This window comes from Oncorhynchus keta, chromosome 6 (genome assembly GCF_023373465.1).
Source record: "Oncorhynchus keta strain PuntledgeMale-10-30-2019 chromosome 6, Oket_V2, whole genome shotgun sequence".
Taxonomy (NCBI): Eukaryota; Metazoa; Chordata; class Actinopteri; order Salmoniformes; family Salmonidae; genus Oncorhynchus; species Oncorhynchus keta.
The window spans coordinates 28,929,103-28,955,963 of NC_068426.1; the positions used below are offsets into that span (position 1 = coordinate 28,929,103).

General features: G+C 42.4%; 1 protein-coding gene and 1 long non-coding RNA gene across 2 annotated transcripts in view; one reads left to right on the forward strand and one right to left on the reverse strand.

Annotated features, from left to right (window-relative positions):
- LOC118385355 (transmembrane protein 132C) overlaps window positions 1–20,454 on the forward strand; it is a 213,351-nt gene extending 192,897 nt beyond the window's left edge. The window contains exons 5-9 of the mRNA XM_035772439.2: window positions 394–537; window positions 7,591–7,799; window positions 10,135–10,417; window positions 15,527–15,718; window positions 16,397–20,454. Coding sequence (XP_035628332.1) covers window positions 394–537; window positions 7,591–7,799; window positions 10,135–10,417; window positions 15,527–15,718; window positions 16,397–17,452 — 1,884 coding nt within the window. The 3' untranslated portion in view covers window positions 17,453–20,454. The remainder of the gene's footprint in view (window positions 1–393; window positions 538–7,590; window positions 7,800–10,134; window positions 10,418–15,526; window positions 15,719–16,396) is intronic.
- Window positions 2,700–26,451, reverse strand: LOC118385356 (uncharacterized). The gene is made up of 3 exons (XR_004826006.2): window positions 26,372–26,451; window positions 10,319–10,411; window positions 2,700–3,885 (listed from the first exon to the last, which is right to left on the reverse strand). It is a non-coding gene; the product is annotated as an uncharacterized LOC118385356 (long non-coding RNA).
- Between the last annotated feature and the right edge of the window lie 410 nt (window positions 26,452–26,861).

Consider the following 26,861-nt stretch of genomic DNA (forward strand, 5'->3'; position numbering starts at 1 on the left):
TCAAGATTACACTATCTTATCATCACTGTTCACATCATTTAATGAAAGCAGCAATTTGCAGTATCTATGATTACAATGTTCATGATATATTGTATCATTAGAGACTGGCAATCTAGCGTGTTAATGAAACCTTAACTACTGTATAGGGATTTGACTGGATTGTTGGTGCTTTATTCACAGAGAAATGAGGATGTACAGCAGATGTGTAAGCATTTACTGTACATACTGACTCATTTATCGAACTTTATGACAGTTGTAGGCTAATTCCAATTAGATGACAATGTGAGCAGCTAATATTGCAATAGCCACAGTAAACAACGCATCTGCATGTCAGCGTGGTTGCTCTCCTCAGTAGAACCTAACTCTGAACTCCTCTTTTCTTCTTCTTCTCAGGACACTGAGATTCTGAATACAGCTGTGCTCACCGGGAGGACAGTTGCCGTGCCAGTAAAGGTGGTCACCGTAGGAACAGACGGCACAGTTACGGATGTAACAGAGTCGGTAGAGTGTCGGTCGACCGATGAAGAGGTGGTCAAGGTGAGTGTACACTATACAGGCTGCAACCTTGAGAGGAAACATTGAACACCTTGAGAGGAAACCTTGAACACCTTGAGAGATGACGACTTCCGGCAGAGATGGCCGCCTCGCTTCGTGTTCCTAGGAAACTATGCAGTATTTAGTTTTTTTACGTGTTATTTATTACATTGGTACCCTATGTAATCTTAGGTTTTATTACATACAGTCGGGAGGAACTACTGGATATAAGAGCAACGTTAACTCACTATCATTACGACCAAGAATACGACTTTCCCGAAGCGGATCCTGTGTTTTGTCCACCACCTGGGACAATGGATCGGATCCCAGCCGGCGAACCAATACAACGACGCCGTAAAAGGGGCAGACGAAGCGTTCTTCTGGTCAGGCTCCGGGCACATTGCGCACAACTCCCGAGCATACTACTCGCCAATGTCCAGTCTCTTGACAACAAGGTTAATGAAATGAAATCCGAGCAAAGGTAGCATTCCAGAGAGACATCAGAGACTGTAACATTCTTTGCTTCACGGAAACATGGCTCACTCGAGACACGCTATCGGAGTTGGTACAGCCAGCTGGTTTCTTCACGCATCGCGCCGACATAAACAATCATCTTTCTGGTAAGAAGAGGGGCAAGGGGCCTTATGATTAACGAGACGTGGTGTGATCATAACAACATACTGGAACTCAAGTCCCTCTGTTCACCTGACTTAGAATTCCTCACAATCAAATGTCGACCGCATTATCTACCAAGAGAATTCTCTTCGATTATAATCACACCCGCATATATTCCCGCCCAAGCAGAAACATCGATGGCCCTGAACAAACTTTATTTGACTCTATGTAAACTTCCGCGACGCATATAAGGCCCTCCCCCACCCTCGTTTCGGAAAAGCTGACCACGACTCCATTTTGTTGCATCCAGCCTATAGACAGAAATGAAACAGGAAGCTCCCGCTTTCAGGTATGTTCAACGCTGGTCCGAACAATCTGATTCCACGCTTCAAGATTGCTTCGATCACGTGGATTTGGGATATTGGGGATAGCTGTCTACTGAAATAGTTGCTCATTCTACTACAGGGGCCACAATGTGGCTACAATTGTCTCGCTTTTGGCGGAATGTGAACGCGTTATCATGTGATGCTGCCTACAAATTCCATCTCAAATGGCAGTAACCCACTGGAAAAGTGCTACCTACTAGGGTAAGTGCTTTTTGGAGGCAGGCAGGGAGCAGCCTTTGCATTGGTTAAATAATAAAGGTATGCTACACCAACATAAGTTTCCATTCATACAAAGTGTCAAAACAATAGCGCTGGGCGCAAACTCATGCTCAGAGATGAAGTGTGCTGCTCAGACCACTGCCCTACAGCAGGTCACAAGGCTTTGACAAGCCATGAGAATACATGATGTATGAGGTCGGTTGGTTTGCAGAGCCTTCCTCACACCATAGCCCCCTAAAGTAGGTACTGCATTGTATAATCTACAAACACCGCTTCCAGCTGCCCCCTGGCGGCAATTATACATTTGAAATATTTATTCAAATCCTCCCACTGCAGGATTATTTTCCTCCTGCGATGAAATGGGTCATATTAAGATCTGACACCTGTAGAGTGGCATTGATGAGTGAAAGCTGTGCCCTTTAGTACAACACAGAATAAACAACACGTGGTTGTGTGTACCCGACTTAGAGTATTTGAAACAATTTAATATAGTATTTGAACCTTCTGTGCTTGATTAAGCTTGCTTGTTATAATAAATGGAAATAGTGCAACCCGGCCTACCTGTAAATACTGTTTAAACCCAAATCTGGTGTGTATGTATGTACTGTATATTGAGGAACACCATACTCTAACCTTGTTAGGCAGAATTACCATATGCTGATGGTTTTTGGTAATTTACTTAATTCTCTTTTCCAAGTAGATTGGTTAAGGTACCCTAATTAGATATAGACCCAGTGCCAGTGCTAATTAAAATTGTGATAATGCTGATAATAATAATGTTATATGTATAGTGCGGATTCTATTCAACACAGATAGACAGACAGCACTCTGCTCTCCACTTCCCTCCCAGTTTTTGTCTCAAACAGCACACACTGATAATTGCTTAGGTTATGATAATGTGAGAGGGGGATGTCTGTACGTGTGTGTGTGGGGGGGTATGCATTTGTGTATGTGTATGATTATGCACAGTATGTGTGTATTTTGTGTGTGTAGATTTTTATTTGTGTGTGTGATAGAAAATTAGAGAGTGAGAGCTCTCAGTAGGTTTAATTATCCACTGAGATATGTTGATCAATGGAGAGAAGCCCTCCCCACAGCACCCCCATTAGAGAGGCTTTAGGAACAGTCCGTTGTACCCCCTCTCCTCACCTCCCACCCAAATTATAGTTAAGATATATTAAGCATTTCTCATATTAGGTCTCCAGCAGAATTGATTGGGGAGTGGCTGTTCCCTTTCTCTGGTCTATGTTTGCCTGACTTTTGGCATTCTTTCCTGATGAGCATTGTGAAAGCAGCCATGGCCAACCGTAATTGCACCCAGTGTCATTACTGAGGACTGTGACTTCCCTATTGACTGTCTCACAGCTCAGAAAGGTCAAAGGGCATGCCAGTGTGTTAAGGAGCCCCTTTCCTCTCATTGGGAAACGTATCTGGTGTCAAGGTAGTTTCTGTTTGTATTATACAAACTTCATGTACCGTACTTTCATGTGAAATTACCTTTGAAGACAGTGATTACAGTGAGTCTAATGCGTCTTGGTGGTAATGGAAAGTTACACTGTGCAAGTCTAAATTAAATTGTCTCAGATTGGTAAACAGAGCAACAATAGGGATTAGGTTTGATCCACTATTTGATTGTGGGTCATAAAAGTAATCAGTTATTTCAATAGTTTGAAAGGGGGGTCAAGTGCAAGTTCTGGTTAAGTGTTATTTTTTTATTGTTTTGGGGGGTAGGATTATTTAAAGTACTATTTGAAGAGGTAGGGTTTCAGATGTTTTCCAGCAGGGACTCTGCTGTCCTAGCTTCGGGGGAAGCCAGTCGAATGTGCGGAGAAACGGGGTGACATGGGAGAACTTGGGAAGGCTGAAAACCAGGTAGGCTGTCGTGTTCTGGATAAGTTGCAGGGGTTTGATGGCACAAGCCCAGCCAACAGCGAGTTGTAGTAGTCCAGACGGGAGAGGACACGTGCCTGGATTAGGATCTGCAGCGCTTCCTGTGTGAGGTAGGGATGTACTTTACAGATGTTGTAGAGCATGAACCTGCGTGAGCGGGTCACTCCTTTGATGTTTGCAGAGAACGGCAGGGTGCTGTCCAGGATCACGCCAAGGTTCTTTGCACTCTGGGAGGGCGACACTGTGGAGGAAGAGCAGTTCCGTAAATTTTTCGTTGTTGTATTTTACCCTCTTTTTCTCCCCAATTTCAATATTGTCTCATTGCTGCAACTCCCCAACAGGCTCGATTGGCAAAGGTTGAGTCATGCATCCTCCGAAACATGATCCTCCAAACTGCGCTTCTTCACACCAGCCCGCTTAACTCACCTGCACCAATGTGTCTGAGGAAACCCTGTTCACCTGACGACCGAGCTTCACCCAGGTTAATGTAGGTTCTAAGGCACAGCCTGCTTTTATGACAGTTAAATGAAGATACCAGACTGAGAAGAGAAGCAGAGAGAAGAGAGAGCCAGAGTAAGAAGGAGAGAGTAAAGGAGAGCAAGAGAAGAGAGAGAGGTTGAGCTGACAGAGAAGCCTAAACTGTCAGATTGGTGCTATGAGGAGTGGGTGGTCTGAAATAATTTGTATACAAAACTGCCAAGACACGTCCAGCGAAGAGTGATGATAGTCTGCTTTTGACTAGTTTTATAAAAGACTAATTGCACATCCAAACTGTGGGCATATGCTGAGATAAACAGTGATGCCCATGTTCATTATCACTCCATACAAAGCTTCAGATGAATGGAAAATGGTTGTTATTATAAATGAAAGGCTTTGACAAGCTGTTGAATATGGAGACACTAAAACAAAATCTGTCCTCCAAGGCTTCTGTGAAAGAAGACATGCCTGATCAAGTGATTTAACCCTACGATGTCATTGGTCCATCTGTGGTTCAGTGGCCACATACAGTGCCTTCAGGAAGAATTCATACACCTTGACTTATTCCAAATGTTTTTGTGTTACAGCCTAAATTAAACATTTATTCATTGTTTTTTTTCCTCTCTCACCCATCTACACACAATCCCCCACAATGACAATGTGAAAACGTATTTTTAGAAATGTTTATTTTTATGTAAATTTATTGAAAATGAAATACCATTCACACCACATGAGTCAGTACTTTGTAGAAGCCCCTTTGACAGTGATTTTACGGCTGTCTTTCTGGGTAAGTCTCTAAGAGCTTTCCATACCTGGATTGTGTAACATTTGCCCATTGTTATTTTCAAAATGCTTCAAGGCCACTCTGGAACATTCACTGTCTTCTTGGTAAGCAACTCCAGTGAATATTTGGCATTGTGTTTTAGGTTATTGTCCTTATTGTCATTCAAAAATGTTGTTAACCCGTTCTACAAAGCTTTATGGAATGTATGGAATGCGCTTCTACTAAACCATATGGAGTTGTTTTAAGGCTGTCATACCAAGGAACATTTTTGCAATTTGATTTGGAATTTTAAGACCCTTTGAAGTATAAAATAATTATTTGATGAACAATTACAGTGGGGCAAAAAAAAGTATTTAGTCAGCTACCAATTGTGCAAGTTCTCCCACTTAAAAAGATTAGAGAGGCCTGTTTGAGGTTGTGGACAGGTGTCTTTTATACTGATAACAAGTTCAAACAGGTGCCATTAATACAGGTAACGAGTGGAGGACAGAGGAGCCTCCTAAAGAGGCTCTGTGAGAGCCAGAAATCTTGCTTGTTTGTAGGTGACCAAATACATATTTTCCACCATAATTTGCAAATAAATTCATTAAAAATCCTACAATGTGATTTTCTGGATTTTCTTTTCTCATTTTGTCTGTCATAGTTGAAGTGTACCTATGATGAAAATTACAGGCCTCTCTCATCTTTTTAAGTGGGAGACTCAATACTTTTTTTGCCCCACTGTATATTTGGCCTTAATGCTATTAGCCCATATAAACATATTGAATAACACAATAGGACAACCATCTATGCAGCACTCCACCAATCAGGCCTTTAAGGTAGAGTGGCCAGACGGAAGTAAAAGGCACATGACAGCCCATTTTAAGTTTTCCAAAAGGCACCTAAAGGCCTCTCAGATGATGCGAAACAAGAATCTGGTCTGATGGAACCAAGATTGAACTCTTTGGCCTAAATGCCAAGCGTCGCGTCTGGATACTTATGTAAATGTAAACTTTATTCTTTTTATTTTTAATCAATTTGCAAACATAAAAAAAAAATGTTTTTGCTTTGTCATTATGGGGTACTGTGTGTAGATTGATAAGGGAAAAAATCAATTGAATCAATTTTAGAATAAGTCTGTAACATAACAAAATGTGGAAAAGGTCAAGAGGTCTGAAATCTTTCCAAATGCGCTGTACTTCCATTCATTTTTTCAACTGGTAATGGGGGACCTTCAGGCGAGTCTTGTGAGGCCTGTGGGCATCCTAAACAACCAAAATGTATGTGTTCATGGGAGTTTCAGCTTTACACAGAGGGGTCATATGTATATAGCCCACACCGTTTGGACACTACAGAAAGAAATTGGAAGATCGGCTGTATCTACTTCAGACGAGTCCAAAAACGCTTGTAGGGTCATATAGCAAAACGGAGGACACCATCGTGTTTGTGAGAGTCTGATCTTTCCATAAAGGGGTTATTCGTTTATAGGCCAAACGATTTGGACGCTGTAGACGATTTTGTGAGAAGATGTCTCATGGTCTGACAAACACCGAACTACTCTGTCACCTTTCAGCAGATGTGGAAGTGCAACACAGGGGGATGCTGTGGATTGAGTAGCATCCAAATAAAATAAAAACTGACAGATTTATATGCGGGTTTATATAGGATGTTAAACACTATTATTGCACACAGAGTGAGTTCATGCAACTTATTATGTGACTTGTTAACCACATTTTTTGTCCTAAACTTATTTAGCCTTGCCATAACAATGTGGTTGAATACTTATTGGCTCCAGACTTTTCAGTTTTCATTTTTTATTAATTTGTAAACATTTTGGAAACATAATTCCACTTTGACATAATGGGATATTGTGTGTAGGTTAGTGACACAAAATGTCAATTTAATACATTTTAAATTCAGGGTGTAACACAACGAAATGTGGAAAAAGGGTTGTGAATACTTTCTGCAGGCACTGTATGTGAGTGGCTTTGGAGCTGATTGGAGGAGACAGGGCGGATTCAGCAAATCGTGAAGTGGCTTGAGGCTAGGGTTTTGTTTTTTTATTGGCACTTGCGATTTGTGTCTTTCTCTGCTCCATCTGTTAATAATTTTAAGCCCGTTTCTCCTCTGGCCTTGTCAGTATTGCCTTGTCAGTATGCACACACACACACACCAACAATATATCCCGTTTTTACCAATTTCACTTCAGATTCTGATGTTTACTCCCACCCGCGTTTCTCCACACGTAACATTTGTATTTTTTTTTTACACCCTGGGTTGATCCTCCTGCTCAGCATCGATCCATATATCCAAACGTCAAACTTCAAAATGTTTTCAAGTTAAGGGTTACGGTTTGGATAGGGTTAAAACAAAGTTTAGGCATTCGTAACGGTCAAAGAATGCAAAGTCTGTCATCAAAATCATTACTGAGCAGAGGGAGAGATTTAAAATCTTTGGAAATGGCATATTTTCTTTTGAAGGATATAAAAATAAAAACATTTTCTGCCTCTAGCCATATAAACTTGCATGACTAATATTTGCATAGAAATAATTTTGAACTCTTGGCCCTTAAAATAATATGGAATGTTGCATCGTATTCTTTCATAAAGCATTAGCCTAAATTTCAAACTTAGTTGCTTTTGTTGCTCTTAGTTGCTCTTTCTCTTGATAACATGTTTTCCTATTTCTCCTCCTTCTCCCCCACAGGTGTCGGATCGTTGTGACTATGTGTTTGTGAACGGGAAGGAGACGAGGGGGAGGATGAGGACGGTGCTCAACTTCACCTACAGCTACCTGAGCGCCCAGCTGGAGATGAGTGTGTGGATGCCCCGCCTCCCCCTGGTCATCGACGTGGCTGACCCCGAGCTCAGCCAGATCAAGGGCTGGAGGGTCCCGGTGGCGACCGGCAACAAGAGGTGTGTGGTTTTACCAGACAGTGAGATGGGTTACCTGGTTCATACTGCTTGGGAAACAGATGTTCATAATAATTGCAGTGCATAGTAAAAAACTAAGATTCAAGGATCATCTTCAAACAACATGTTAATTAAAGTGGTTGTACCTCTCATATATTTACCACTTATTCTCTAAGTAGCCTTGGAACCTATAATGCACCAGTCTGTCCACACATAAGTCCATCCTCATCTGGAGGTTTAGAATAACTGTGATAATGCTAATGTCTTAACCATGATGCCTACACCTGTTCAGTATTACGCTCCCTCTCTATGGCCACCGCTGTTCTCTGGATACCCAGGTGACTCCGGTGACTCAGATGCTCTCTCCGAGTGGTTGTGAGATGTTTAAGAATATGACTTTCAATTACTGTTGTGACTCTCAGTCAATTCTCTGTGACTCACTTTCTGTCAGCCAGTCGCAAGACTAACACGTCTGACAATTCTGTTCTCACCTCCACAACATTCTGTAAAAGTCCTTACAAAGGCAGTCAACCTTGTTCCTGTTTGAACAAGGAAGAAAGAGAGCAAAGACTAGAGTTGGAGTCTGCATTTCATTTTCGCTTGTTGTTATAGAAATAACCGTTTTTCTAGGAAATATGACATCCTAGCTTGATGCATATGTTTTTTAGCTTGAGGCATGTGTTCTATAGACTTTTCAGTAGCCAGGCCACCAGGTGGCACTCTAACACATCTGCCCCTGAGTGATTTTGTCCAGTGAGTAGGAGAGGTGAGCGAGCCAGTCGAGTTATATTGTGCTTCTGGAAGCGAGCTTATTACACGGCCAGACCTTATCTGACCTGACGGCCATCCGTGAGAACATGCCTCGCCCACTTCTTCTTTCTTTTTTTTTGCTGCTTGCCGCTAATGTCACCTGAGTTAGGCTTTAGGCTGCCATGTAAGTGTCGTCACGCTGGTGAATGGGGTGGTGGGGGGCGGCATGGAGAGCCCAGGCAGGTCCAGCATGTTAACCTGTCAGCCTGTTTTTCTGCCTGAATGGCCACACCTCATTAACCTAATGGAAGCTGTCAGTATCACACTTCCCCCGGCCACCTGACCTAGACCAGAGCACATAAAGGAAGGGAGGGTGGGAGTAGAGAAAGAGAGAGAGAGAAAGGTGTTTGAATTCAGTGAAAGAGACTGAATTCAGTGAAAGAGACTGAATTCAGTGAAAAGCGAGAAAGAGACTTGAATGAGAAAACACATAATGTAGGAGTAGAGCGAGAGAATGGGAGATAAAATGTTTAGAGAGAATGGAGAGTTGAGTAGAGTCAGGGTAATAGCCTCTTTGTTGACTGTCTGTCACAGTGCTCCGCCATTTACAGGAGGTTAGATTCCCTGGGCCACGCTCTCTATCACTGGGCTGAACAGGGCTACCTCTCCCTGATCTGTACTTTACCTCATTCTACTGCTGCTGAATGGGTCTAATCATAGTAGATGAAGAACAATGGGTCCCTATAGATTTTACATTTATATTTTAGTAATTTAGCAGACGCTCTTATCATGAGTGAATTACAATTAGTGCATTCATCTTAAGGAAGCTAGGGGAGACAACATACTGTATACAGTTGTAGTTAGTATATTTTCCCTCAACAAAGTAGTTATCAGCAAAGACAGTGCTAGTAGGGAAAGTAACAGGGTTTCAATCCCTTGTTTAATTCAAACAATGGAATAAAATGGAGGAGAAGATAGAGACAGTGAAGCTAGAGTAATGGAGGAAATGTCACGTGTGCTCCCGCTCTCCCTCTCTGGCGCTCGAAGGCGCCAGACTGCCCTTCATTACGCACACCTGTCACCATCATTACGCGCATCAGCGCTCATTGGACTCACCTGGACTCCTTTCCTTTGTTGTTTGCCCCATCTATAACTGTCTGCTCCCCCGTTTGTTCCCTGTGTCAGCATTATTGTAGTTATGTGTTCATGTCCAGACGCTGTCCTGTCCTTTTCTATGTCCGTTGCTATTGAATGTTCACTCCCTGCACCTGCTTCTCGTCTCTACCAGCGTCAATCCATACAGGAATAGAATAGAACAGAGTAGAGAACTATTTGATATATACTGTAAAATACAGACTTTCTCAAATATTAAACAGTTTCACCTTGCATGTGAACATATTTTTTGCAAGAAATTAGGTTGCATTTAGATGATTTTATCTATGCTTCGGAGTTAACGAATACCCACATCCAAATATGTCTGTGTTAACTGCAGTAAACTGTTGCTTTACATTTGCTCTACATTTTCCAACTTAAATGCTGCATTTATTCTGCTTCTTTTCAAGCTTCTTTTCTTTCTTATTTTCTCCAGGTATGAGAGTGTGAGTGAGGATGATGGTGATGAAAGTGACAGTGAGAGGACAGAGAGTGGCTGTGTCCCCCAGTACCAGAGCACAACGGTGCGGGTCCTCACACACTTTGTGGCCCTGGGAGTTGATGGAAATGGCCAACAGGACTTCTTGCTGGGCAGTGATTGGCAGGTGGACGTGACTGACCTGGTCCAGGATTTACTGAGGGTGGAGGACCAACGTGTGGCCTATCTGCTGGAGGGACAGGTCCTGATGGGCCTCAACACTGGCACAGCAAAACTACAGGTGTGAGAGAGAGATGAAGGGAGAGAGAGAGAAGTGATTAAAGAGTGATACAGCAGTCTGAAGCAGTGTGAGTGAAATGCCGAGAGTGTGATCGAAAGTGGGAGAGACAGAGATCGTGGGGTGAAAGAGTGGTAATGAGAGCATTAGTGTGTGTGAGAGAGCTAGGAACAGAGAGAAACCTTATGATGAACCGAGAGTGAGAGATAAAGAGTGCCTGCTTGGACAAAATAATAGAGGATGGGCAGTGCAAAAGTAATGTTTGTAAAAACACAAAGAAAACAGAGGCTCTTTGCGAGTGGGGCTTTTAAAAAAGGTTACCGAATCGATCTCGGCACAGCACAAACACTTAGCCTATCAGGGACTGACAAAGCAACGTGAGCCTGCGGCACGCCCAATAAAGGCTGCTAAGTCTCAGAGGGCATGTAGGCTCACACACACCACCAGACACTCCCCCCATCCCATGTAGATCATTACTAACAGCAGGCTCCTCTGGAGAGCGTTGAGGGGTGCCCACTTACGGTGTAAAATACAATCGATCAAGGTTTTCCCCTACAACACAACAGCTCTTCCAAGGCCTGATCCATGGACATTCATATCCTCTCCTTGTCGTTGTTGGTGTACAATATCCTATTATCTTTACATTACCCAGGTTGGTCAGTTGGGAACCATTTCTCATTTCCATTGGAGACCCTGGCCCACAGACAGAAACACGCAGCAAAGATATCTATTGGGAAATGGATGGAAATGATATCAATGGTTGCACTGTATTGTCCCTCTATTTGTGTGTGCTCTTTAGGATGGTTTGAGAATAACTATGACTCAATAACAGTGGAGAGGCACATTATGATGTCAAAGTTGTTTACCCTGTGATCATTCACTCTGCTACGAAGCCATCCTGTCCCTGTCCTGCCCTGCTATTATAGGCGGCTTACTACACACACACACACACACACACACACACACACACACACACACACACACACACACACACACACACACACACACACACACACACACACACACACACACACACACAGACAGACAGACAGACAGACAGACAGACAGACAGACAGACAGACAGACAGACAGACAGACAGACAGACAGACAGACAGACAGACAGACAGACAGACAGACAGACAGACAGACAGACAGACAGACAGACAGACAGACAGACAGACAGACAGACAGACAGACAGACAGACAGACAGACAGACAGACAGACAGACAGACAGGTAAAAAAAATGTAATGTTTTATACTCCTCCTTATGCTGATCACTCACATGCATAGAAACACACAAAGCAGAACACACTATGCTTTTCGATCTCTCTTCATCAATGTTTTCCTCTCTCCCTGAAGCACACACACTGGCACTCAGAGAAACCCACATGCAGCAGCCTCAAAGGAGTATTGACAATGCTGTTAGAGAAGCTGTGAAGTTTTATTTGATAGCAAAATTGCCTCTTTGTTCATTGGAGTGATTTTAGATCCATCTACAAACAAGAGGGTCTTCAATTGTCTGGAATTAAATTCAGATAAAAAGCAGAGCAATCACTGCAATTGGCATGGAGGGTCTTGGAATCAAACTATCAAAGGGAATTCTGATGAAAGGGGAGCAGATTGCCCTGGGTCTCCACAGTAACCATACATTTCATGTATCAGATACATCTCTGCCTGCAGTGCGGTTCGCGTTGCCGCTAAGTTGATAAATCACTCTACCTCAGACAAACCGGTTATTAGCTTTAAAAGGCACAATCACTGCTTTTCCCAAGCCCTAACACTTCCATTAGTAACGACGGCAGGGAAAAGCTTACTGAAAGCTTCAAATGCAGCATTGATTGGTTCAATGTTTTGTTATTCATGTTTTTACAATGTCACCAACAGATGCAATTAAAGGCCCAGTGCAGTAAAACATAATTTACCTGTGTTTAATATACTGTATATTTGCACACTATGAGGTTGGAATAATACTGTGAAATTGTGAACATTAAGATAATGCCCTTTTAGTTTAAGACAGTGGTGGTCAATGCTGTTTTTTTTTTTTGAATGAGCATGGTTTTATTTCTATTACAGTTAATTGGATGACTGTTATTCATATCCCATTCACCCAGTTCAATCGATAGGTTTAGGCTACTACATGACACTCATGAGGTTGCTACAACGTAGCCTATGAATGAAAGATTACACCGCAGGTGCACACAGGCCGAGAATTTTTTTTGAGGTGACAGACAGAGACACATTGACAGACATTGACAGACCGTTTAAGAAATGTTTTTCAACAGAATCGGCAGAATGAATACACCTCGGGTCACGCTAAATACAGTTCACATTCATAGCAGCCACGTTATATTCCTTCTCGCATCCAGTGAAGATCCTCATTTCAAACAAACACATTAGTTTGCATAATTCCTCAACTCAATTACCTTTCCTCTCACCTTTTCCCTAATGTTTGTGGACTTCAATACGACTCATCAGCTGTATATGACCAGGCAAAAAAAAACATTCCAAGCCAAACCATATCATATCAAGTGCTCCACACTACCTACATCATTGTCACCATATTAGCTAAAGTAACATCATAGTCAACATAGCTAATAGAACTAGCGTGTTAGTAAACCTGCTACAATCATGCAATAACGTTATAGTGTATACTCAGTTAGGAGTTTAGCAGTTACACTGGCGGGCCCCGGTGGCAATAAATTAATAAAACCAAAAGCTTACCTTGACTTGGAAGAGTTTCAGTGTTGTGTTGGATAGTCATAATTAACACAGCATCCCTCTGTTTGAGCAAGGTGCTTGAGTAGGCTAAATTAGATAGCTGCATTTGCTAGCTAAGTAAGTGAAGCTGAAAAAAAATACACTCTCTATCTCTCTCTATTTCACCACATATTATGCACTGCATTGATAGCTAGCTGTAGCTTATGCTTTCAGTACTATATTCATTTTCTGGTCCTTTGACTGGGTGGACAACATGTCAGTTCATGGTGCAAGAGCTCTGATAGGTTGGAGGACATCTTCCGGAAGTTGTCATAGTTGTCATAGTTAAGTCTACGGAAGGGGTTGAGAACCATGAGCCTCCTAGGTTTTTTATTGAAGTCAATGTATCAAGAGGAGGATGGAAGCAAGCTGTCCTCCAGCCACACCATGGTGCTACTCAACAGAGTGCTGTTGAGGCTACTGTAGACCTTCATCGCAAAACAGTGTGTATTAATAAATTAATTTACAATTGCAGTCAAAAGTTTGGACACAGCTACTCATTCAAGGGGTTTTCTTTATTTTTTACTATTTTCTACATTGAGGTAGTCACCTGGAATGCATTTCAATTAACAGGTGTGGCTTGTTAAAAGTTCATTTGTAGAATGTATTTTCTTCTTAATTAACGCGTTTGTGTTGTGTTGTGACAAGGTAGGGGTGGTATACAATTTTTTGGTTACTACATGATTCCATATGTGTTATTTCATTGTTTTGATGTCTTCACTATTATTCTACAATGTAGGGAATAGTAAAAGTAAGGAAAAACCCTTGCGTGAGTAGATGTGTCCAAACTTTTGACTGGTACTGTATTTAGTATAGTTTTATCTAAAAATGATAACTTTTAGAATGCTTTACAATTTGTATTTTTATGAAATTTAGGAGGAGGGAGGATGGTCCTCCCTTTCCTCCTCTGAGGAGCCTCCACTGGTGAAAAGAACGCCTGAAATTTCAGTCTGTTTTGGTGGGATGGCGTTTTGGCCTGCCTGGTGACACCCCCAGGTGGTAAATTAGTTGTAAAACCAAAAAGAAAGAGAGTTTCAAACCTCTCTGCCAATAACGGCTAGTTTCCAGTTTTTCACACACAGTATATAACTTAATCGTTACCCACAAATTCTTTGATATTGAGATAATCTTGAGGATATACAGGTAGTTTTGCGAGACAATGCTAACTAACATTCGCACAATGACTGGAAGTCATAGCATGCCAGCAGGTACCCATAGACTTCCAGTCATTGCACTAACGCAAGTTACCATTGGCTCGTGAAACTACCTCTAACTTCCTTCATATTGGACACAGAGACATACAAATGGTATCATCTGACTCAGGGGAAATAGATAAAGAGCCTCATTGCCAAAATCCCGAAGTAGTTACTTTTATTTAATGATTATTTTATTCTCTATTCTAGAGTAGATTAAAGGACATTGGATGAGAATGTGGTGGTATGTGTTCTGTTGGATTTTAGGATAAAGCTTTTGGCTTAATCTGACCAGTGACACAATGTACCCACTTAGATAATAAAATTGTCCTAAATAGACCGAAACGCACCAAGGTAACATCAAGATAACAACAAGGTAACTCTACCTATATGATCATGACAGCATATGTTTACCTATGACCCAGCCCTAGAGGTGTCACAGTACACAGATCTACACGGCTAGCCCTGTGTGTTCCCAGTGTGTTTATCTATGTGGTGAGCATGCACAACCGTGCAGCTCTAACAATATGGTGCTGTGGATGGGAAGTGTGTTGGCCTAGCCTGTGGTCCTGTACAGCAGGCGTTCCCCGGGGGTGCACTCCACAGTTTGGGTACTACTGCTGTACAGATGAGGCACTGATCAGTGCTGACATTTCATTATGGCAGGGTGGAGGCGTGGGCCTGTGTGGGGGCTGGTGGTGGAGAAGAGGAGAAGGGTGGAGAGGAGACTCATGCCTAATGGGAGCAGATGGGAGTGCTTCCCTTCTCATCACACACATTTACATGCTTACATCTCAAGCAGCCCGGGGAGGCAGGGAACTGCCAGTCAGACAGACGCAGGAGGAGTTTGTATGTGTGCGTCTTTGAGAGTGTGGCTGGCAGATCGCAGATGCAATTGAGGGTACAAGTACATGCATCACCTTGTTTTGGGTCATATAATCACTGAACAGTAATAAAGAGCTTGGGTCATGGTGTTTCCTCTAAGGAGGTCAATTATGTTCTTTCTTGAGTGCCAATATAAGCTTGTCATGTTGACGTCTTCGATCATGATGGGTTGAATGTAAATGCTTGTGCAGGTGATGTGAACCAATACAAGTGTGTGTGTGTAAAGGGGGGGGGGGGCTCTGTGTGTATACTAATGTGTGTGTATGACGTTGCAGGTGATGTCTCCTCTGTCTGACTCGATCCTGGCTGAGCGAATGGTCAGGGTTCTGGATGACAAAGTGAGCGTGACAGAGCTGGGAGTGCAGCTGGTGTCTGGCCTCTCTCTGTCCCTCCAGCTCAGCCCAGGGAGTAACAGGGCCATCGTCGCCACTGCTACCACACAGGAAGTCATGCAGAGACTCAAACAGGTTACCACGCACACATGCCTCCGCAACCTAATGCTCCAAATGTATAATATGTTCACCCATAGATAGAAATGATATATGGGAATTATATGAGATATATGAGCCATCTGTAAGGCTAAACTGGAAACGATGGAGTCACATTTGCTGCCATTTGGTGCCATTTGATCCTATAGATAGTGAATATGATGTGTTTCTAATGTCAACGTTTTGATCTTAATCTCAATGAAGATGTCTGCTTCTGAAACTATGACATATTTTCAGAGGAAACAGCTGCAGAGTCCTTCTTCTTCCTCTGCTTTTTAAACGGGCTATTTAAACATATCTTTACATCTGCAGGGGTTCTCTCTCTCTCTCTCTCTCTCCCTCTTTACTTCTACACTCACTCTTTCTTTCTTTTTCTCTCTTGATGAAGATGAAAAGATTAGACTCCTGCTGATACCATTTTCTACTGTGTAGTAACATAGTAGCACTTTATATTATGACAGAGAAGCATGCTTTCCTTTAATACCTGCAGTAGTTATGTGTCCCATGGGGAGTTGGTGTTTTAGAGTAGACATGTGGGTGGGGATTGGTTTTGTTGAAGCACTACTAAGACAGGTTTATTTGGAGTTTACCCTTATGATAGAAGAAATCCAATGTCTTTGTGTGTGCATGTGTATTCATGTGTGTTTGTGTCCTCAGGAATCCCTCATCAGTGCCTGGCTCCAGTTCAGCGACGGCTCCATGACTCCTCTGGACCACTACGACCCCGCCCACTTTGTGCTCACAGCCACCTCATTGGACGAGCAGGTGGTATCGGTACGGCGCAGTGCGGAGTGGAAGTGGCCGGTCATCGTGGCAAACGGCGAAGGTCAGGGGTTACTGGTGCGTGTAGAGATGACATCATCAGAGATCTGCCAGAAGACAAAGCGACGCACCATTCTGGCAGCCGGGGTGGGAAATGTCTGCGTTAGGTTTGGCCGCTCTGAGGAGCCATACAGCCACCCTGGAGGCAAAACACGACCAGACCCGCCCTACTACGGAGGCTCCATTTCTGACATTGAGGCTGGGATCATGAACCGGGGGGCCACGACAGTCAAGACCCCTATTCCGGTGAGGCCCAATGGGGACAGGCTGTCGGCCGACGGAAGAGACCCTGGGGGGTTCTCTGAGTTCCCTGTCCAGGAGGAGCTGCCACGGGGCCGCAGCACGGACGAGGATCTGTTGTCATCACGCCGCAGCCTCACTGACCTGGAGATCGGTATGTACGCACTGCTGGGGGTCTTCTGCCTGGCCATTCTGGTCTTCCTCATCAACTGCATCTCCTACACCCTCAAGTACCGCCATAAAGAGCTGCCCTTGGAGGCCCCCGAGGCAATGCCCCATGCCCATGACTGGGTGTGGCTTGGCCAGGAGGAGGGCCTGTGTCTGCAGCAGCAGCAGGACGAGCTGGGCAGCACCCTGGAAGAGGGCAGCCAGTTGCTGAACGGCGGTGTTCTGAAGGGCAGTGCCCAGGGAGGCTGCCCGGGAGGCAGGAACGAGTCACTCAACTCACCTACCACCAAGAGGAAGAGGGTCAAATTTACTACCTTCGCCAACATCAAGCCCAGTAACGGATGCCCAGTTTTAAGCCCGCTGGCACTCGGACAGACCACCGACATTAAGTGGGTATGTCCGGACATCGAGCTGGGGGACTCGCAAGAGCTCCGGAATTACATGGAGAGGTTGAACGAGAATGCTACAAAAAACATTGTATAGAGGGCTTGATTTTTTTGTGGACAAATGAGTAACTCTAACTCACCCGAATGCCTTCAGAGTAAGAAGGGAGTAAGGGGTGCTTTTTACTGAAACTGGTTGGCACTGTATCACGCCATGACAACAAGATGGAACATTCCAGCAAGTGTTGTTTCCATGGTAACTGTTGTAATAGTTGATGATCATAAGTGAGGTGGGGGGTGGGAATTGCCATGACACCACATTGGATATGTGGGAATTTGTGGACTTGAATGTTACTTTAATTAGTTTAGATGTCTGTTCCCTTGTCTTTAATTAAAGAAAAGCTTACAGTGCATTCAGAAAGTATTCAGACCCCTTCACTTTTTCCACATTTTTTACGTTACATCCTTATATATACATATTTTTTCTCCTCATCAATCTAAACACAATATCCCATAACGACAAAGCAAAAACAGGTTTTTTGACATTTTTGCAAATGTATTACAAATAAAAAACAAATACCTTATTTACATAAGCATTCAGACCCTTTTCTATGATACTCGAAATTGAGCTCAGGTACATCCTGTTTCCATTGATCATTACTGAGATGTTTCTACAACTTGAATGGTGTCCACCTGTGGTAAATTCAATTGATTGGACATGATTTGGAAAAGCACACAATTGTCTATATAAGGTCCCACAGTTGACATTGCATGTCAGAGAAGAAAAAAAACCAATGAGGTCGAAGGAATTGTCCGTAGACCCCCGAGACAGGATTGTGTCGTGCCACAGATCTGGGGAACGGTACCAAAAAATGTCTGCAGCATTGAAGGTCCCCAAGAACACAGTGGCTTCAATGATTCTAAAATGGAAGAAGTTTGGAACCACCAAGACTCTTCCTAGAGCCGGCTGCCCGGCCAAACTGAGCAATCGGGGGAGAAGGGCCTTGGTCGGGGAAGTGACCAATAACCCGATGGTCACTCTGACAGAGCTATATCTCTGTGGAGATGGGAGAACCTTCCAGAAGAACAACCATCTCTGCAGCACTCCAGCAATCAGGCCTTAATGCTAGAGTGGCCAGACGGAAGCCACTCCTCAGTAAAAGGCACCTGAAAGCCTGACAGCACCACCCATCACCTGGCAAATTACCATCCCTACGGTGAAGTATGCTGGTGGCAGCGTCATGCTGTGGTGATGTTTTTCAGCAGCACGGTCTGGGAGACTAGTCAGAATTGAGGGAAAGATGAATGGAGCAAAGTACAGAGACCAGGACCTGGACCTCAGACTGGGGCGAAGGTTCACCTTTTAACAGGACAACAACTCTAAGCACACAGCCAAGACAAAGCAGGAGTGGCTTCGGGACAAGTTCCTGAATGTCCTTGAGTGGCCCAGTCAGAGCCCGGACTTGAACCCGATCTAACATCTCTGTAGAGACCTGAAAATAGCTGTGCAGCAACGCTCCCCATCCAACCTGACAGAACTTGAGAACTGCAGAGAAAAATGGGAGAAACACCCGAAATACAGGTGTGCCAAGATTGTAGCGTCATGCCCAAGAAGACTCAAGGCTGTAATTGCTGCCAAACCTGTTTTTGCTTTGTCATTATGGGGTATTGTGGGTAGACTTATGAGGGAGAAAACTATTTAATCAATTTTGGAATAAGGCTGTAATGTAACAAAATGTTGAAAAAGTGAAGGGGTCTGAATACTTTCCGAATGCACTGTTTCATTTTGTTATCATGCACAGCTCTCTTTGTTAACTTTTTAAATCATGATTTCCTTATACTATTGTACCGTTCCCCATGATGTGGTTGCTTTTTTTCTAGTCATGCCCTGAAAATACTTCAAATCTGTAAAATAGTCATAAAAAATTTCAATTTCTTTTGCGTACACATGAAGCTCTCAGATTTTCGGATGTTAAGCAATTATAGATTCTATGAGAATAGTGTTCAAAGCTATCAAAGTTGTAAATAAGTCAAGCAGAAATACTGGTTTGGAGTACGTGAGACAACATTTTGTAAAGTATTCTGTATTTTTGTACATATTTCTTTAGTCTGTCCTTCTTTTTGAGTTACATTTTTTTCTCCAGAGACCAACATGCATGTTAGTGAAAACAAAACCCAAGCCTGGCTTAGTTCCTGTTGATCCATCAGAATTAAATGTGTACATACTGCACAGTCTTCCCTATGAGACACAAGCATCTCTCACACACCTCCCTATCAAAGACATGACATTCATTTTATAGCTGAGCTCCAGGTATTATTATTCTTTTTTTCTTAATTTTCTTTCCTTTTTCCTTTTTATTTGTATTTCTCCTTTACTTTTTTACTTGTATTTTCTTTCGTTATCTCTTTATTAATAGAAAGCAACACCAATGTCTCCTCCTCAATGTTTGTCACATTATTTTGTTATTTTGTTGATTCACTCAACTGATTTGAATATTTAGTTTAAACCTGTAGCCTACATGCAGGTTTTCACACTCCTTATGTCATTAATTTCATTCTGAACCTACATTACATGCAATTGTTGGTGAGCATAATTTCTGATATCTTGTTCTAATCCCCATGTTGGATCTATTTATTTCTCTTTCAGAAGGACCATAATAACTGCAGATTATTACACTAACACTGAGCCATAAAACCTTAACACACAATATAGTTCAGGTCTATTATCAGAACTAATGGTTGGAGTAGATAAGTATAGAATCCCAGTGGAGAAAATTGGTTGAAATGACATAATTTCAACCACAAACTGTTTGAAATAACATTTTTATGACATCATTTAAACCATTTGAATAGTAGTATAGGGATAGTAGTATACGGATACACTAAACTTCCCTTCAATGACATGAGCTGCTGAGTTCTAGATGGAATAGTAATTGGCTACATGGCATAACACCTGACTCCAACATCCCAATCCTCTCCCTATCCATATTCCCCTCCATATCCCCATGCCCTCCTTTCCCATCAGTCAGATCCATAGATGTCCATCCCTTACTGTTTTCAGAATGGCCTCTGGATTGATTAAAACTAAAGGTGATACCTCTCTCTCCTGTTTCTGTGTGATTCATTTGTCTAGACGTTAAATTCATCCCTCTATCTATCTGGCCAGAATGAGGTACCCATCCGACCATTCACGTTTGTGCAAACAGACAGCCCCTCTATCAAATACCAAATGGGCCTCCTGTCAGTGCATCTGCCAGGCAGTAAGCTGGGAAAATAAGTAATTCTGATGCCTGCCTTCCCAAAGTACTACTTTCAAACTTGGCTGAATCATTAGAGTTGTTTTACAACATTACAATTACGACATCTATTACCATCTTTTTTCACTTTTTCCTAAAGACATGTTATAGCCTGAGTTTCTGGTCAGGTCATGTGATCAGGAAAAGCTCCTGGCCCTAATGATGAGTATCACAACTATTTCCATAATGTACTTTTATGCGTCTCATATTGTATGTTATGATTCCACTACGACAGAAGAGCTCCATCTCCAGCTCTAGTATATTAAAAAGCCCTTTTACCGCTCTTAGACAATTAGTATATCTCCCCTAGAACACAGGCCTGGCTCCCCTTTGTGAAAGGGCAAGCTAATTAATGATTACTGGGACGAGTTTTACTACATGTTAATGTGCCATTTTCTATCAACAACCCAGATGTCAATGATGTTCTAATGAAGCACTAGCCCCTTGCAGCACCTGTGAAGAAGAGGGAGGGGTCCCCATCCAACTCACTGGACTGTGTGTATTCTGTGAGGGTTTGAGGCCACAGACTGCACCGATACAATAAGCTAGAGGATATTCTACTAAAATATGTGGGTTTCATTTGAAGAGCAGTAAAGTGTTTCTGGAACATAGTGTTTTCTTAGTGAATTGAAAGAGACGAGTGAAAGATGAGTGGGGATTAATGAGTCTGTAGACCATTTTGAAATCCTGGGCGAGTAAGTGGCAGAGGGCACATGTTTGTGAAGTGAGTGTAAGTAAGGCCTACCTTGCTGTTGTTAGTCAAGTTCTCATTCTGCTACTCACTGCTCTTTCTCTATTGATCCTGGCCTCTATGTTTAATGAAAACACCAAAACAGATTAAACTCACCCCACTTTCCCACCCTATACTTGCTTTGCTTGTGTGATACATCATGATAAGTGGTTATTTCACAAATGTTTCGTCCCCCCTTTTGAATCTGATTATATTGCATTCCTATCAGTGGCAGGATTGATGTTGGATTCTACAGGCACTATGTGAAAGCTATCGAAGTTGGCAGGCCCTTTCAGGATTTCCATTGTCTGCTGGTGTGTGTTTGAGAGAGAGTGTGGATGAGAATGCGTGTACAAACGTGTGTGTACAAATGGGTATTTCTATGTGTATGTGTGTGTTTGTATGAGAGGTGGTTTATGAGTTAGACGAGTGCAATTAATGCAGCTGTGACTGCGCTATTGTTCTTTCCTCCCTCAACTTTGCATCTCTACCCAGGGTCAACATGGCATAGCTAAGCAGACAGTCACTGGAGTGTCCTATAAGAGACTGCCTTATCCTAGTCCTGTGTACAATGCACCACAATGAAGCAGCCCTCTGAGGAAGTCCCTGCAGTGTCAAGGGAGATGTAGAAACAATGTAGAGTTCATGAAGGAAAATTATTAATCGCAGCGTTTTTAGATGCTTGTGGTTCACTTCTATTCCCTGTGGTCCCGTCTTTATTGAGATCCTAATTGAGGTATTGCCACTAACACCAGCCCCCTCCCTCCCTCCCTCCGAGGGACCCCTCTGTGGAAGAAGTTGGTCTGTTTTATTTTCTGTTTCTCATTTTATCTAAGATGGTATTTCTGTACTTAGGTCTACGTTGTCAGTGTCTGGAGGTAAATCAAGCTTTACTTGTCACATGCCCCGAATACATCAAGTGTAGACCTTATAGTGAAATGCTTACTTACAAGCCCTTTAACCACCTTTGCAGTTCAAGAAGAGTTAAGGAAGTATTTACCAAATAAACTAAAGTAACACAATAAAATAACAATAACGAGGCTATATACAGGGGGTACTGGTACCGATTCAGTGTGTGGGGTCACAGGCTAGTTGAGTTCATTTGTACATGTAGGTGGGGGTGAAGTGACAATGCATAGATAATTAACAGCGAGTAGCAGCAGTGTACAAAACAAATGGAGGAGGGGGTCAATGTAAATAGTCCAATGGCCATTTGATTAATTGTTCAGCAGTCTTATGGCTTGGGGGTAGAAGCTGTTAAGGAGCTTTTTGTCCTAGACTTGGCGCTCCGGTACCACTTGCTGTGTGGTAGCAGAGAAAACAGTCTATGACTTGGGTGACTGGAGTCTCTGACAATTTTATGGGCTTGCCTCTGACACCACCTATTATTTAGGTCCAGGATGGCAGGAAGCTTGGCCCCAGTGATGTCCTGGGCCGTATGCACTACCCTCTGTAGCGGCTTACGGTCTGATGCCGCTCAATTGCCATACCAGGTGGTGATGCTCTTGATGGTGCAGCTGTAGAACTGTAGAACAGTAGATCACAGTGAAGTGATAGACCCGCCCAAGCTTGAGCATGTGACAAGAGGGCAGTACATACTGCCTGGAAATAGGATCGAATCAGGCCCAGACCAACACTATTAAAGTGATTCTCCGGTACATTTGTACATTTTTAGACAGTAGTTCTGAAAGTAGCCCACACGAGAAAAAAGTGTTCCACCGAAAATTGCAACTAAGTCACATATGACTCGTTTCAGGAAACTAGGCGTATGCCGCGCCTTCATTACTTAACAGGAGAGTCATTTGAATGTACATTTTTATTTATTTATCAAAATGCTTTTATGGCAGAAATGCCTTCTGGAACATGTGAACTTTCATGTGCCTTAGTTACAAACTTGTATACCATCTGTACATATGAATATGTGTTAAATTAAGAGCCTAGTTAGTTTAGCCACAGAAAAAACAACAACCTTCCCACTAGCCATGATTGGCAGAGATAATGAGTGGGTTGGACATGCCTAGAAATGAGTTCGGATTGGTCTGCCATGTAGCACACTTCTGTATATTTGAGCTGGTCAGTATATATAGGTAATGCTGTCTAACGCTGCTTTATAAAAAATATATTGCATAGTAAAACTGCTCTCCACTTTCTGAAGGACCGAGTTTTGAAATCATTGGAGATAGAGTATGCTAGCTAAGGAGATGGAGAAAACACCTCTGTGGATTACATCTTCAAACTAAGGGCAACCATGGCATCCGTGAAAGAGAGGGAGAAGCGTCCATCCATCGTCTAGCTAGCTACATTTTCAGATATTACACGTTACTAATTTAGTCAGAAAGCAGTTTTCATTTCAAGTTAAAGTGTACTGTTAGCTAGCTAGCTAAAGTTAGCTGGCTGGCTCGCTAGCTAACATTATGTGTATGATCTGTGTAATATATTATTCGTATCTATGAGCCATTTGCTTTGCTAGTTATAGCCTAATGTTTGCTAGCAAACAATTGAACCTGTTTGGTTAGCTACCTGTACATTATGGCCGGATTATGGTCGGTTATGGCCAGGTTATGGCCAGATTATGGCTGCTGTCAGTAAACGTTGGCAAAAAAGCTAAATGAAATTGTTGCCAGCAGCACAGTTGCAGTGACCATTGGTCTGGATAACATAAAAACAGCCTAACCAGCTCTGCTAGGGCAAGTAAAATGGTCAGAGTGAGCTGTTCTCTCATTTGTGTCTGGAAGTAGCTAGCAAGCTAGCCAACGTTAGCCAGTTAGCTTGGGTGCTTGACTGCTGTTGTTAGGTCAGCTAGCTAACCTTACGTGTATGATCTGTGTAGTAATATTATCCATATCTTAGAGCCATTTGCTTTGCTAGTTATAGCCTAATGTTAGCTAGCTAACATTGAACCTGGTTGGTTAGCTACCTGCAGATTCATTCAGGGTTGTAAAGTCATGAGTTGGGATTATGGTTCATTGTTTAGCTAGCTAGCTAGCTAGATACATGTCTGAACAAAATACTCCACTATGCAAGTAACCATTTCAATAGAATGTTAATGACGTCACTGCGACAAATGTTGATAGACGTAGCTGGTAAATTCGCTCTGGCTATCTACTAAGATTTCAGTGCACTCTCGTCTGAGTGTGCCAGAGCACAGAATAACTGACAAATTTATGAACACTCAACACCCATTGAATATGGCCGGTGTCAGTAAAGGTGGCAAAAAAACGTAATTACATTTTTGCCAACAGTTGCAGTCTTCAACGCTCTGGATAACATAAAACAGCCTAAGCAGCTCTGCAGGGCAAGTAAAATTGTCAGAGTGAGTTGTTCCCTCATTTGTGTCTGGAAGTATCTATAAAGCTAGCCAACATTAGCCAGTTAGCTTGGGTGCTTGACTGCTGTTGTTAGGACTGAATTCTCGTATCAACCTATAAAGAGATGGGTGGAGCTAAAGCTTTAGAGGGTGTGAACAATGCTGAATGGGTATAGACAAAGAAGAGCTCTCCAGTAGGTTTTGCAAAACACTAAAAGCCATTTTCTCAAAAGTGAGGATATAAGTTTATCAACTTTCAAAGCGTAATTACTTTCCTATTGTTCCTCAACTGTAGTGAATGATATTCAATGTTCTAGCTCTGAGTCTCTACTTTATCCACTGTAAAAAAAAAACTAAATTTCAAATGATGCTATGTAAGACTGAATCGAGCTTGTCGGTCACATATGTGCAGATATATGCACCACATCATTGCACTCTCTCTCTTGCTCTCCTGTGTGTGCATCTTGCTAGCTGTCACTCAAATGCCGAGGGGCTGAAGCTCATTGGCTGGAACTCGAATTGCTAGGGGGCGGGTCCACGCGTGGGAAAATGTAGGGAAAATGGTGGCACACAGCTTCTAGTAAACAGTCACTTTCAAACTAGGAATTTTGAGGCTTATTGAGGTAATTCTGCTCATAGATTATGCACATCCAGCCAAAAGTGAAAGAGTAAAGTAATACTTAAGTTACTATTCGCCAAAGTTCTGTATCATGTCTTTCATTAGTCTCTGTCTGGAGAGATGATATCCAGATAGCACATTTGTTCCTTGGAAGTGGTTCTGGGAACGAAGCCATGTGGTTTCCTGACCGGACATACATTTTTAGGTTGCATGGGGAGGTGAAACAAACACTTTAATATGGTTCCCTGAACGTTTTCCTGGAAGGTTTAATTAATGTTCTGAGAATATAAATTATAGGTTATTTTAAGGGAACTAAATAATGTTCTGAGAACATCTCTCAATAAGACATTTAATAACTCTGCTAGCTTAGGTTAACTGTTTCGAACTCAGATAGGACGCATGGAACTTAAGATGCTAAGGCATTAATCATACGAACAAGTATTTTTTATTTTGGCATGGTTTCAGGGAGATTCAAACCTATGATCTTTTGTTCTCTAGCAATGGAATCAATCCACTGCACCACCAGGTTTGAACTAGCAAGCCACGTTTTTTAAATTCATACAAAGCTGCTAATTTGTGTCTATTCAAACAGAATTTGGGAAACAACAAGTAAATACCATAGGAAACAAGCACATTAAGATCCGGTATGGACAATTAGTGGGCACAGCCAACACACCTGAACACACAGAATGTATGTTTTTAAATAATATTCTTAGAATATTCTTTGAATGTTCCTAATTAACATTACTTTAAATAGAACAATACAGAAAACTTTATACTGAATACTGAAATTCCCACAGACGAATGTTGTTCCTTATTAACATTCTCGAAACATGACTTTAATAGAACCATGAGGATCCCTGTAGGAAATGTTATGCTGAAGTACTGAAATTCCCACCTAAGAAACATATGGTTCTCAGAACGTTATGGACTAGCTGGGTATCTTGGACCATTCCCAGAACTATGTGGGAAGGTTGAATGCAAAATAATCATAGGACAACCAACACAACCAACAGCTCTAAGAGACATGTTGCTCGCAGAACGTTATGTGCTAAGTGAGTACTTACTGTATGATCATAATACAAAGTCTAGCTCAGATCTCGGACATGGTAGAGACATCTTCTCATGCAGTCTGACCTAACAGGTGTGTGAGGAAATGTGTTTTTCTCTCTATCCCTCTGTGCCGTTGTTTGTTGACTACTGAGACAGTGCCAAAAGTCTTGTCAATGCTTGTTATTGGAACAGCATCTCTCTTTGGCTGGTTCTGTAGAATGCCTTGGCAGGCGTGATTAGTGTCTCTGAACAGATTATTTCATTGCTATACCGTGAGAAACACCAACACTCAGTTTTGTGTACACACTTTTGGGGGTGGTATAAAATCACAGCAACTGATACAAAATAATCATGCTGTTTTGCAGCTCCAAAAAAATGATATAGACCTGTCCTAATGATGAAATGTTGGTGTTCCTGTTTGCTGGTACCTCAGTGCTCTACTGATCATCTGTATGTCAGATGATACTGTGTCCTTTTCATCGTTCAAAGCCAGTATGTTGGAGA